Source organism: Coturnix japonica, unplaced genomic scaffold, assembly GCF_054131305.1.
Source record: "Coturnix japonica strain WE unplaced genomic scaffold, WE-NBRP24 Scf054, whole genome shotgun sequence".
Taxonomy (NCBI): Eukaryota; Metazoa; Chordata; class Aves; order Galliformes; family Phasianidae; genus Coturnix; species Coturnix japonica.
In genome coordinates, this window is record NW_028188957.1 from 791,027 (window position 1) to 806,006 (window position 14,980).

The following is a 14,980-nucleotide window of genomic DNA, read 5'->3' on the forward strand; positions in this document are numbered from 1 at the left end:
ACCCTACAGCTCCTGCCCCACATCACCCCACATCACCCTATAGCTCCTACCCCACATCACCCCACATCACCCTATAGCTCCTGCCCCACATCACCCTATAGCTCCTGCCCCACACCATCCACCTGCCTCACATCACCCTATAGCTCCTGCCCCACATCACCCCACATCACCCTACAGCTCCTGCCCCACATGGCCCCACATCACCCTATAGCTCCTGCCCCACATTACCCTATAGCTCCAGCCCCACACTGCCCCACATCACCCTACAGCTCCTGCCCCACATCACCCCACAGCTCCTGCCCCACATCACCCCATATCACCCTATAGCTCCTGCCCCACACCGCCCCACATCACCCTATAGCCCCTGCCCCACACCATCCCCCTGCCCCACATCACTCTATAGCTCCTGCCCCACACCAACCCCCACCGCCCCATATCATCCCCCATCGCTCCATACTTCCCCCCACCCCACATTGCTCCATATCACCCCACTTCACCCCACACCACCCCATATCACCCCACATAGCCCCACACTGCCCCATATAACCCCACATCGCCCCATATCACCCCACATTGCCCCATATCACCCCACACTGCCCCATATCACCCCACATCGCCCCACACTGCCCCATATAACCCCACATTGCCCCACATCACCCCACATTGCCCCATATCACCCCACACTGCCCCATATCACCCCACACTGCCCCATATCACCCCACACTGCCCCACATCACCCCACACTGCCCCACATCACCCCACATTGCCCCATATCACCCCACATTGCCCCACATCACCCCACACTGCCCCATATCACCCCACACTGCCCCATATCCCCCCCACACCCCCCTCACCCCCCATCCCCCCACCTCCCTGCCCCACACCCCCCCCACCCCACACCCCCATCCGACTCCACCCCCACCCCATAACCCCCCCCCCCCCGTCCTTGCCATCCCCCATAATAACCCCCCTCCTGTTGGGGATGGGGTGGAGGTTCGACTCTCAGTGTCCGCTATGGGGCCGGGGCCGTATCTATGGGGCAGCTGTGGGTCTGTGAGCCGTTCTGTGGGGCTGAGGGGGGTCTCCGGGACCCCACCCCCACCTCCCTGCCCCACATTGCCCCATATCACCCCACACTGCCCCATATCACCCCACACTGCCCCATGTCACCCCACACTGCCCCATATCACCCCACACTGCCCCATATCACCTCACACTGCCCCATATCACCCCACACTGCCCCATATCCCCCCCACACCCCCCTCACCCCACACCCCCCCACCTCCCTGCCCCACACCCCCCCCGCCCCACACCCCCATCCGACTCCACCCCCACCCCATAGCCCCCCCCCCGTCCTTGCCATCCCCCATAATAACCCCCCTCCTGTTGGGGATGTGGGGTAAGTTCGACTCTCAGTGTCCGCTATGGGGCCGGGGCCGTATCTATGGGGCAGCTGTGGGTCTGTGCTCCGCTGTGTGGGGCTGAGGGGGGTCTCCGGGACCCCACCCCCACCTCCCTGCCCCACACTGCCCCATATCAACCACACTGCCCCATATCACCCCACACTGCCCCATATCCCCCCCACATCCCCCTCACCCCACGCCCCCCCACCTCCCTGCCCCACACCCCCCCCGCCCCACACCCCCATCCGACTCCACCCCCACCCCATAGCCCCCCCCCCCCCGTCCTTGCCATCCCCCATAATAACCCCCCTCCTGTTGGGGATGTGGGGTAGGTTCGACTCTCAGTGTCCGCTATGGGGCCGGGGCCGTATCTATGGGGCAGCTGTGGGTCTGTGCTCCACTCTGTGGGGCTGAGGGGGGTCTCCGGGACCCCATCCCCACCTCCCTGCCCCACACTGCCCCATATCACCCCACACTGCCCCATATCACCCCACACTGCCCCATATCACCCCACATTGCCCCATATCCCCCCCATACCCCCCTCACTCCCCACCCCCCCACCTCCCTGCCCCACACCCCCCCCACCCCACACCCCCCCCGCCCCACACCCCCATCCGACTCCACCCCCACCCCATAGCCCCCCCCCCGTCCTTGCCATCCCCCATAATAACCCCCCTCCTGTTGCTGATGTGGGGTGTTAGTGCAGCTCAGTGTCCGCTATGGGGCCGGGGCCGTATCTATGGGGCAGCTGTGGGTCTGTGATCCGCTGTGTGGGGCTGAGGGGGGTCTCCGGGACCCCCGTTGGGGTCCGTCCGTTCGAGGCGATTCCCCGGAGCGGCCGCAGCCGCTGGTTGGAGCTTTATCGCTTCTGGAGGGAGGACGGAGTGCAGCGGTTCCACCGCAGGATGAGCAGGAACTTCCAGAGACTGGGACCCATATACCGGTAATTGGGGGGGGGGCTTCGGGTGGGACCCATATACCGGTAATTGGGGGGGGGGTTCGGGTGGGACCCATATACCGGTAATTGGGGGGGGGCTTCGGGTGGGACCCATATACCGGTAATTGGGGGGGGGCTTCGGGTGGGACCCATATACCGGTAATTGGGGCGGGGGGCTTCGGGTGGGGGGGGGGGATGGGGGGGCTTTGGGATGGGGGAGTTGGGATGGGGGTCTTTGGTTGGGGGTATTTGGGATGGGGGGCTTTGGATTGGGGGGCTTTGGGATGGGGGTCGTTGGGATGGGGGAGGTTGGGATAGGGGGGCTTTGGGATGGGGGGGTTGGTTGGGGGGGCTTGGGATGGGGGGCTTCGGATGGGGGTCTGGGGATGGGGGGGGTTTGGATGGGGGGCTTTATGATGGGGGGCTTTGGTTGGGGGTCTTTGTATGGGGGGGTCTTTGGTTGGGGGGTTTGAGGATTGGGTGGGAGGGGGGCTCGGGAGGGCTTGGGATGGGGGGTCTTTGGTTGGGGGTCTGGGGATGGGGGGCTTGGGATAGGGGACTTTGGCTGGGGAGCTTGGGATTCGGGGGCATTGGTTGGGTGGGTTTTGAGGGGCTTTAGTTTGGGGTCTTTGGGATGGGGGGCTTTGGGATGGGGGGCTTTGGTTGGGGGGCTTTGGGATGGGGGGGGTTGGTTGGGTGGGCTTTGGTTGGGGGTGTTTGGTTGGGGGGCTTGGGATGGGGGGGTTGGGATGGGGGGGTTTAGGTTGGGGGACTTTGGTTGGGGGGCTTTGAGATGGGGGAGGTTGGGATAAGGGGGCTTTGGTTGGGGGTCATTGGTTGGGGGGCTGGGGATGGGGGGGCTTTGGATTGGGGGGGAGTTGGGATGGGGGGGTTGGGATGGGGGTCTTTGGTTGGGGCTCTTTAATTGGGGGATGTTTGGGTTGGGGGGCTTTGGTTGGGGGTCGTTGGGATGGGGGAGGTTGGGATAGGGGGGCTTTGGTTGGGGGGAGGATTTGGATGGGGATGGGTTGGTTGCGTGGTCTTTGGTTGGGGGTCTTTGGTTGGGGGGCTTCGGATGGGGGTCTGGGGATGGGGGGGCTAGGGATGGGGTGGCTTTGGTTGGGGGTCTGGGAATGGGGGGGGTGTATGGCTGGGGGGCTTCGGGTGGGGGGTGGGATTCGGATGGGGGGCTTTGGGATGGGGGGGCTTGGGATGGGGTGGCTTTGGTTGGGGGGCTGGGGATGGGGGGTGTATGGTTGGGGGGCTTTGGGATGGGGGGGTTGGGATGGGGGTCTTTGGTTGGGGCTCTTTAATTGGGGGATGTTTGGGTTGGGGGGCTTCGGATGGGGGTCTGGGGATGGGGGGGCTAGGGATGGGGTGGCTTTGGTTGGGGGTCTGGGAATGGGGGGGTGTATGGCTGGGGGGCTTCGGGTGGGGGGTGGGATTCGGATGGGGGGCTTTGGATAAGGGGGATTTGGGATGGGGGTCTGGGGATGGGGGGGCTTTGGATGGGGGGGCTTTGGATGGGGGGCTTGGGATGGGGGGGTGTATGGTTGGGGGGCTTTGGGATGGGGGAGCTTTGGATGGGGGGGGCGGGATGGGGGGCTTTGGATGGGGGGCGTTGGGATAGGGGAGGTTGGGATAGGGGGGCTTTGGGATGGGGGGGTTGGGATGGGGGGCTTTGGTTGGGGGTCTTTGGTTGGGGGGTGTTTGGTTGGGGGACTTGGGATGGGGTGCTTTGGTTGGGGGGGTGGGTTGGGGGGCTTTGGTTGGGGGTCGTTGGGATAGGGGAGGTTGGGATAGGGGGGCTTTGAGATGGGGGGGGGTTGGTTGGGTGGGCTTTGGTTGGGGGTCTTTGGTTGGGGGGTGTTTGGGATGGGGGGCTGGGGTGGGGTTGGGATGGGGGGCTTTGGATTGGGGATCTTGGAATGGGGGGCTTTGGTTGGGGGTCTGGGGATGGGGGGGTGGGGATTGGGGGGTGTTTGGGTTGGGGGGCTTTGGGATGGGGGTCTTTGGGATGGGGGGGCTTGGGATGGGGTGGCTTTGGTTGGGGGTCTGGGGATGGGGGTTGTATAGTTGGGGGGCTTTGGGATGGGGGGCTTTGGTTGGGGGTCTTTGGTGCTCTTTAATTGGGGGGTGTTTGGGTTGGGGGGCTTTGGTTGGGGGTCGTTGGGATGGGGGAGGTTGGGATAGTGGGGCTTTGGGATGGGGGGGGTTGGTTGGGTGGGCTTTGGTTGGGGGTCTTTGGGATGGGGGGCTTTGGATAGGGGGGCTTTGGGATGAGGGGGTTGGTTGGGTGGGCTTTGGTTGGGGGGCTTCGGATGGGGGTCTGGGGATGGGGGGGTTTTGGATGGGGGGCTTTGTGATGGGGGGCTTTGGTTGGGGGTCTTTGTATGGGGGGGGTCTTTGGTTGGGGGGTATGAGGATTGGGTGGGAGGGGGGCTCGGGGGGCTTGGAATGGGGGGTCTTTGGTTGGGGGTCTGGGGATGGGGGGCTTGGGATAGGGGACTTTGGCTGGGAGCTTGGGATTGGGGGGCATTGGTTGGGTGGGTTTTGAGGGGCTTTAGTTTGGGGTATTTGGGATGGGGGGCTTTGGGATGGGGGGGGTTGGTTGGGTGGGCTTTGGTTGGGGGGGGCTTGGGATGGGGGGCTTTGGTTGGGGGTGTTTGGTTGGGGGGTGTTTGGGATGGGGGGCTGGGGGGGGGTTGGGATGGGGGTCTTGGGATGGGGAGCTTTGGTTGGGGGACTTTGGACTGGGGGGGGCTTGGGGGCTTAGGGTCCCCCACCCCCCCATTGGGTGCCCCCCCCCCCACATTGGGTACCACCCCCATTTGATGCCCCCCCCTATTAACAAACCCTGACCCCCCCCATTGGGTGCCTCCCTCACTAACCCCCCCTGCCCCCCCCCATAGCATCTCCCCGCCCAATGGGTGCCCCCCCCCCCACATTGGGTACCCCCCCCATTGTGTGCCCCCCCATTAACCCCCCCTGGCCCCCCCCCATGGTGTACCCCCCCCATTAACTCCCCCTGCCCCCCCCCATTATGTGCCCCCCCCATTAACACCCCCTGCCCCCTCCCATTAAGTGCCACCCCCATTAAACCCCCCTGCCCCCCCCCCATTGGGCACCCCCCCCATTAACAACCCTGCCCCCCCCCATTGTGTGCCCCCCCCATTAACCCCCCCTGTCCCCCCATTGGGTGCCCCCCCCACATTGGGTACCACCCCCATTTGGTGCCCCCCCCCACTAACACCCCTGTCCCCCCATTGTGTGCCCCCCCATTAAACCCCCCTGCCCCCCCCATAGCATCTCCCCGCCCAATGGGTGCCCCCCCCCCACATTGGGTACCCCCCCCATTGGGCCCCCCCCTATTGTGTGCGCCCCCCCATTAACACACCCCACCCCCCCCATTGTGTGCCCCCCGCCCTGACCCCCCCTTGAAACCCCCCCATAGCACCTCCGCCCCCCATTGTGCGCCCCCCACATTAACACCCCCTCCCCCACCCCAACATTGGGTACCCCCCCCATTGTGTGCCCCCCCAATAACCCCCCCTGCCCCCCCCCATTGGGTGCCCCCCCATTAACAACCCCTGCCCCCCCCATTGTGTGGCCCCCCCATTAACCCCCCGTGCCCCCCCCATTATGTGCCCCCCCCACTAACACCCCCTGCCCCCCTCCATTGTGTGCCCCCCCCCATTAACACCCCCTCCCCCACCCTAACATTGGGTACCCCCCCCCCATTGGGTGCCCCCCCCCATTAACCCCCCCTGCCCCCCCCATTGGGTGCCCCCCCCATTAACACCCCCTCCCCCACCCCAACATTGGGTACCCCCCCCCCCCATTGGGTGCTCCCCCCCACTAACCCCCCCTGCCCCCCCCCACATTGGGTACCCCCCCCTCATTGTGTGCCCCCCCCATTAACACCCCCTGCCCCCCCCATTGTGTGCCCCCCCCACTAACCTCCCTGCCCCCCCATTAACCCCCCCTGCCCCCCCCATTGTGTGCCCCCCCCATTATGTGCCCCCCCCCACTGACCCCCCCTGCCCCCCCCCATTGTGTACCCCCCCCATTAACACCCCCTGCCCCCCCCATTGTGTGCCCCCCCCCCATTAACACCCCCTCCCCCACCCTAACATTGGGTCCCCCCCCCCATTGTGTGCCCCCCCCATTATGTGCCCCCCCCCCCACTGACCCCCCTGCCCCCCCCCCCATTGTGTGCCCCCCCATTAACCCCCCGCCCCCCCCCCCCCATTATACAGGGAGACTCTGGGCACGTACGACAGCGTCAACGTGCTGCTGCCCGCGGACGCGGCGCGACTGTTCATGGCCGAGGGGCCGTTCCCACGCAGGATGGGGATCGAGGCGTGGAGCGAACACAGGAGGATACGGGGGCACCAGAGGGGGGTCTTCCTGCTGTACGATATAGGGGGGATATGGGGGATATAGGGGGGATATAGGGGGGTATTGGGGTAATGGGGGTAATGGGGATCGAGGCGTGGAGTGAACACAGGAGGATCAGGGGGCACCAGAGGGGGGTCTGCCTGCTGTACGATATAGGGGGGATATGGGGGGATATAGGGGGGATTGGGGTAATGGGGGTATATGGGGGTGGGGGTATATGGGGGTAATGGGGGTAAATGGGGGTAATGGGGATCGAGGCGTGGAGCGAACACAGACGGATACGGGGGCACCAGAGGGGGGTCTGCCTGCTGTACGATATAGGGGGGTATTGGGTATGGGGGGTAATGGGGGTAATGGGGTGGGATATGGGGTAATGGGGGTAATGGGGATCGAGGCGTGGAGCGAACACAGGACGATACGGGGGTACCAGAGGGGGGTCTTCCTGCTGTACGATATAGGGGGGTATGGGGGGGATATAGGGGGGATTGGGGTAATGGGGGTAATGGGGGTAATGGGGATCAAGGCGTGGAGCGAACACAGACGGATCAGGGGGCACCAGAGGGGGTCTGCCTGCTGTACGATATAGGGGGGGTATGGGGGGATATAGGGGGGATATAGGGGGGATATAGGGGGGATTGGGGTATGGGGGGTAATGGGGGTAATGGGGGTAATGGGGATCGAGGCGTGGAGCGAACACAGGAGGATACGGGGGCACCAGAGGGGGGTCTGCCTGCTGTACGATATAGGGGGGATATAGAGGGTATTGGGGTATGGGGGTAATGGGGGTAATGGGGGTAATGGGGGTAATGGGGTGGGATATGGGGTGGGGGGTAATAGGGGGTAATGGGGATCGAGGCGTGGAGCGAACACAGACGGATACGGGGGCACCAGAGGGGGGTCTTCCTGCTGTACGATATAGGGGGGATATAGGGGGGATATAGGGGGTATTGGGGTATGGGGTAATGGGGGTAATGGGGTGGGATATGGGGTAATGGGGGTAATGGGGATCGAGGCGTGGAGCGAACACAGGAGGATCAGGGGGCACCAGAGGGGGGTCTTCCTGCTGTACGATATAGGGGGGATATGGGGGGGATATAGGGGGGATTGGGGTATGGGGTGGGATGTGGGGTAATGGGGGTAATGGGGTGGGATATGGGGTGGGGGTAAATGGGGGTAATGGGGATCGAGGCGTGGAGCGAACACAGGAGGATCAGGGGGAACCAGAGGGGGGTCTGCCTGCTGTACGATATAGGGGGGGATTGGGTATGGGGGGGATATGGGGTATGGGGGGGGATATGAGGGGGGGGTAATGGGGTTGGGCACCAGAGAGGGGTCTTCCTGCTGTACGATATAGGGGGGATTGGGGTATGGGGGAGGTATGGGATGGGGGTAATAGGGGGTGGGGGTAAATGGGGGTGGGTACCACAGAGGGGTCTTCCTGCTGTATGGGGTGGGGGAACGGGGGTAATGGGGGTGGGATGTAGGGTATCCCCAGTATCCCCATAGCCCCCATTGACGCCCCTATTCCTGCCCCATAGCAATGGGGAGCAGTGCCGTCCCATTGATCCCCCATTGATCCCCCATTGATCCCCCATTGATCCCCATTGATCCCCATTACCCCCATAGCAATGGGGAGCAGTGGTGTCCCATTGATCCCCATTGATCCCCATTGATCCCCATTGATCCCCATTGATCCCCATTACCCCCATAGCAATGGGGAGCAGTGCTGTCCCATTGATCCCCCATTGATCCCCATTGATCCCCATTGATCCCCATTACCCCCCATAGCAATGGGGAGCAGTGCCGTCCCATTGATCCCCCATTGATCCCCATTATCCCCCATTGATCCCCACTGATCCCCATTGTTCCCCCATTGATTCCCCATTGATCCCCCATTGATCCCCATTATCCCCCATTGATCCCCATTGATCCCCCATTGATCCCCCATTGATCCCCATTATCCCCATAGCAATGGGGAGCAGTGCCGTCCCATTGATCCCCCATTGATCCCCATTGATCCCCATTGATCCCCATTACCCCCATAGCAATGGGGAGCAGTGCCGTCCCATTGATCCCCCATTGATCCCCATTGATCCCCCATTGATCCCCATTATCCCCATAGCAATGGGGAGCAGTGCCGTCCCATTGATCCCCCATTGATCCCCATTGATCCCCATTGATCCCCATTACCCCCATAGCAATGGGGGAGCAGTGCTGTCCCATTGATCCCCATTGATCCCCATTGATCCCCCATTGATCCCCATTATCCCCCATTGATCCCCATTGATCCCCATTGATCCCCATTGATCCCCATTACCCCCATAGCAATGGGGAGCAGTGCCGTCCCATTGATCCCCCATTGATCCCCATTGATCCCCCATTGATCCCCATTATCCCCATAGGAATGGGGAGCAGTGCTGTCCCATTGATCCCCATTGATCCCCCATTGATCCCCATTGATCCCCATTATCCCCATAGCAATGGGGAGCAGTGCCGTCCCATTGATCCCCCATAGATCCCCCATAGATCCCCCATTGATCCCCATTATCCCCCCTAGCAATGGGGAGCAGTGGCATCCCATTGATCCCCCATTGATCCCCATTGATCCCCATTGATCCCCCATTGATCCCCATTGATCCCCATTGATCCCCATTATCCCCATAGCAATGGGGAGCAGTGCCGTCCCATTGATCCCCCATTGATCCCCATTATCCCCATAGCAATGGGGAGCAGTGCTGTCCTATTGATCCCCCATTGATCCCCATTGATCCCCCACTGATCCCCATTATCCCCATAGCAATGGGGAGCAGTGCCGTCCCATTGATCCCCCATTGATCCCCATTGATCCCCATTGATCCCCATTACCCCCATAGCAATGGGGAGCAGTGCCGTCCCATTGATCCCCCATTGATCCCCATTGATCCCCCATTGATCCCCATTACCCCCCTAGCAATGGGGAGCAGTGGCGTCCCATTGATCCCCATTATCCCCATAGCAATGGGGAGCAGTAGCGTCCCATTGATCCCCCATTGATCCCCATTGATCCCCATTACCCCCATAGCAATGGGGAGCAGTTCCATCCCATTGATCCCCCATTGATCCCCATTGATCCCCCATTGATCCCCATTGATCCCCATTATCCCCATAGCAATGGGGATCAGTGCCATCCCATTGATCCCCATTATCCCCCATTATCCCCCCTAGCAATGGGGAGCAGTGGCATCCCATTGATCCCCCATTGATCCCCATTGATCCCCATTGATCCCCCATTGATCCCCATTGATCCCCATTGATCCCCATTACCCCCATAGCAATGGGGAGCAGTTCCATCCCATTGATCCCCCATTGATCCCCATTACCCCCATAGCAATGGGGAGCAGTTCCATACCATTGATCCCCATTGATCCCCATTGATCCCCATTGATCCCCATTGATCCCCATTATCCCCATAGCAATGGGGAGCAGTGCCGTCCCATTGATCCCCATTGATCCCCCATTGATCCCCCATTATCCCCCATTGATCCCCCATTGATCCCCATTGATCCCCATTGATCCCCATTATCCCCCTAGCAATGGGGAGCAGTTCCATCTCATTGATCCCCATTGATCCCCATTATCCCCATTACCCCCATAGCAATGGGGAGCAGTGCCATCCCATTGATCCCCCATTGATCCCCATTGATCCCCATTGATCCCCCATTGATCCCCCATTGATCCCCATTGATCCCCATTGATCCCCATTGATCCCCATTACCCCCATAGCAATGGGGAGCAGTGGCGCTCCGACCGCCTGCAGCTCAATGGGGCCGTTCTCAGCCCCGATGGGACCCGTCGTTTCGCCCCATTGTTGGACGCCGTCGCTCGGGATTTCGTGAGCTCCATGTTGGAGCGGCTGCCCCACAACGAGCCCAGGGTGCTGCACCTCGACCTCAGGAGGGACCTGTTCCGATTCACACTGGAAGGTGGGGGGCTATGGGGGGCTATGGGGGCAGTGGGGGCTATGGGGGTAAGGGGGGTAATGGGGACAATGGGGACAATGGGGGATGGGGAGTCAGTGGAGGCAATGGGGGCAATGGGCCAATGGGGGTAATGGGGGTAATGGGGGCAATGGGGACAATGGGGGCAGTGGGGGCAATGGGGACAATGGGGGCAGGGAGGCAAGGGGGGCAATGGGAGACAATGGGGGTAGGGGGGGCAAGAAGGGCAATGGGGACAATGGGGTCAATGGGGACAATGGGGGCAATGGGGGTAATGGGGGCAATGGGGGCAATAGGGGTAAGGGGGGTAATGGGGACAATGGGGGATGGGGGGTCAATGGGGACAGGGGGGATAATGGGGTCATTGGGGTCAATGGGTGGTAATAGGGGTAATGGGGGTCAATGGGGGCAAGGGGGGCAAGGGGGGCAATGGGAGGCTGTGGGGGTAATGGGGTCAGTGGTGGCAGGGGGGTCAATGTGGTCAATGGGGACAGTGGGGGCAATGGGGATAATGGGGGCAATGGGGGCAATGGGGGCAGGGGGTAATGGGGACAGTGGGGGCAATGGGGGTAATAGGGACAAGGGGGGTAATAGGGGCAGGGGGGGTAATGGAGAGAAGGGGAGCGTGGGGGGCAATGGGGACAATGGGGTCGTTGGGGTCAATGGGGGCAAGGTGTGTCAATGGGGGCAATGGGGGCAATGGGGGCAATGGGGTGTGGAGGGTAATGGGGTCCCCTATAACACCCCCCATATCCCCCCCATATCTCCCCATATCTCCCCCCATCTCCTCCCATCCCCCCCATCCCCCCCATATCTCCCCCTATACCCCCCCTATAGCCCCCTATACCCCCCATATCCCCCTATATCTCCCCATATCCCCCTTGTATCTCCTTTTATACCCCCCCATATACCCCCTATAACCCCCCTATAACCCATATACCCCCCTATACCCCCTATAACACCCCCTATATCCCCCCATATCTCCCCCATACCCCCCCATATACCCCCCATACCCCCCTATAACCCCTATATCCCCCTATACCCCCTATAACACCCCCTATATCCCCCCATATCTCCCCCATACCCCCCCATATACCCCCTATAACCCCCCTATAACTCCTATATCCCATATCCCCCCTATAACCCCCCTATGACCCCTATATCCCCCTATACCCCCTATAACCCCCTATATCCCCCCATATCTCCCCCATACCCCCCATATACCCCCTATAACCCCCCTATAACTCCTATATCCCATATCCCCCCTATAACACCCCCTATATCCCACCATATCTCCCCCATACCCCCCCATATACCCCCTATAACCCCCCTATAACCCCATATACCCCTATATGACCCTATAACCCCCTATACCCCCCCATATACCCCCTATAACCCCCCTGTAACCCCATATATCCCTATATGACCCTATAACCCCCTATATCCCCCCATATCTCCCCCATACCCCCCTATATACCCCCTATAACCCCCCTATAACCCCATATACCCCTATATAACCCTATAACCCCCATACCCCCCCATATACCCCCTATAACCCCTCTATAACCCCCCTATAACCCCATATACCCCTATATGACCCTATAACCCCCTATATCCCCCTATATAACCCTATAACCCCCATACCCCCCCATATACCCCCTATAACCCCTCTATAACCCCCCTATAACCCCATATACCCCTATATGACCCTATAACCCCCTATATCCCCCCATATCTCCCCCATACCCCCCCATATACCCCCTATAACCCCCTATATCCCCCCATATCTCCCGCATACCCCCCCTTATACCCCCTATAACCCCCCTATAACCCCATATACCCCTATATGACCCTATAACCCCCATACCCCCCCATATACCCCCTATAACCCCCCTATAATTCCATGTACCCCTATATGACCCTATAACCCCCTATATCCCCCCATATCTCCCCCATACCCCCCTATATACCCCCTATAACTCCATATACCCCTATATGACCCTATAACCCCCTATATCCCCCCATATCTCCCCCATACCCCCCCATATACCCCCTATAACCCTCCTATAACCTCTATATCCCCCTATACCCCCTATAACCCCCTATATCCCCCCATATCTCCCGCATACCCCCCCTTATACCCCCTATAACCCCCCTATAACCCCATATACCCCTATATGACCCTATAACCCCCATACCCCCCCATATACCCCCTATAACCCCCCTATAATTCCATGTACCCCTATATGACCCTATAACCCCCTATATCCCCCCATATCTCCCCCATACCCCCCTATATACCCCCTATAACCCCCCTATAACCCCATATACCCCTATATGACCCTATAACCCCCTATATCCCCCCATATCTCCCCCATACCCCCCCATATACCCCCTATAACCCCCCTATAATTCCATGTACCCCTATATGACCCTATAACCCCCTATATCCCCCCATATCTCCCCCATACCCCCCTATATACCCCCTATAACCCCCCTATAACCCCATATACCCCTATATAACCCTATAACCCCCATACCCCCCCATATACGCCCTATAACCCCTCTATAACCCCCCTATAACCCCATATACCCCTATATGACCCTATAACCCCCTATATCCCCCTATATAACCCTATAACCCCCATACCCCCCCATATACGCCCTATAACCCCTCTATAACCCCCCTATAACCCCATATACCCCTATATGACCCTATAACCCCCTATATCCCCCTATATAACCCTATAACCCCCATACCCCCCCATATACCCCCTATAACCCCTCTATAACCCCCCTATAACCCCATATACCCCTATATGACCCTATAACCCCCTATATCCCCCCATATCTCCCCCATACCCCCCCATATACCCCCTATAACCCCCCTATAACTCCTATATCCCATATCCCCCCTATAACCCCCCTATAACCCCTATATCCCCCCATATCTCCCGCATACCCCCCCTTATACCCCCTATAACCCCCCTATAACCCCATATACCCCTATATGACCCTATAACCCCCATACCCCCCCATATACCCCCTATAACCCCCTTATAACCCCATATACCCCTATATGACCCCATAACCCCCTATACCCCCATACCCCCCCATATACCCCCTATAACCCCATATACCCCTATATGACCCTATAACCCCCATACCCCCCCATATCCCCCCTATAACACCCCTATAACCCCATATACCCCTATATGACCCCATAACCCCCATACCCCCCCATATACCCCCTATAACCCCCCTATAACCCCATATACCCCTATATGACCCCATAACCCCCATACCCCCCATATACCCCCTATAACCCCCTATAACCCCCTATAACCCCCTATACCCCTATATGACCCCATAACCCCCTATAACCCCCTATACCCCTATATGACCCCATAACCCCCTATACCCCATAGCCAGCTCGTACGCTCTGTACGGCTCCCGGCTGGGGCTGCTGTGCCGCTCTCCGCCGCTGGAGGCGCAGCGCTTTTTGCGTGCGCTGGACGCCATGTTACGTAGCACCGCCCCGCTGCTGTTCCTGCCCGCACGCATTTTGCGTATCTTACGGCACCCGCTGTGGAAGAGGCACGAGAGCGCGTGGGACGACATCTATGGGCACGGTACGTAGGGTTATATGGGGTGTAATAGGGTCATATAGGGGTATATGGGGTTATATGGGATGTAATAGGGTCATATAGGGGTATATGGGGTTATATGGGGTGTAATAGGGTCATATAGGGGTATATGGGGTTATATGGGATGTAATAGGGTCATATAGGGGTATATGGGGTTATATGGGGTGTAATAGGGTCATATAGGGGTATATGGGGTTATATGGGATGTAATAGGGTCATATAGGGGTATATGGGGTTATATGGGGTGTAATAGGGTCATATAGGGGTATATGGGGTTATATGGGGTGTAATAGGGTCATATAGGGGTATATGGGGTTATATGGGATGTAATAGGGTCATATAGGGGTATATGGGGTTATATGGGGTGTAATAGGGTCATATAGGGGTATATGGGGTTATATGGGGTTATATGGGGTGTTATAGGGTCAGTATGGGGTCAGTATGGGGTCAGGGCGTGGGACGACATCTATGGGCACGGTATATATGGGGGATATACGGTTATATGGGGTATATGGGGTTATATGGGGTTATATGGGGTTATATGGGGTTATATGGGGGTATATGGGGTTATATGGGCTTATATGGGCTTATATGGGCTTATATGGGGTTATATGG

The 14,980-nt window shown here is 59.5% G+C and overlaps 1 protein-coding gene across 4 annotated transcripts in view; it reads left to right on the forward strand.

Annotated features, from left to right (window-relative positions):
• The first annotated feature begins 2,074 nt into the window (after positions 1 to 2,074).
• The window catches only part of LOC146752026 (cytochrome P450 11B, mitochondrial-like), a 56,846-nt gene continuing 43,940 nt past the window's right edge, over positions 2,075 to 14,980 (forward strand). For 2 of the 4 annotated variants that reach the window (XR_014941027.1, XM_085533138.1), the window contains exons 1-4: positions 2,079 to 2,346; positions 6,600 to 6,755; positions 10,504 to 10,703; positions 14,147 to 14,350. Coding sequence is in view for 3 of the 4 variants with exons in the window: in XM_085533138.1 (XP_085389264.1) it covers positions 2,123 to 2,346; positions 6,600 to 6,755; positions 10,504 to 10,703; positions 14,147 to 14,350 (784 nt within the window). In the remaining variant the exon portion in view is untranslated. Of the gene's footprint in view, positions 2,347 to 6,599; positions 6,756 to 10,503; positions 10,704 to 14,146; positions 14,351 to 14,980 lie in introns of all 4 variants that reach the window. The other 2 variants (XM_085533140.1, XM_085533139.1) reach the window with 2 other exon arrangements.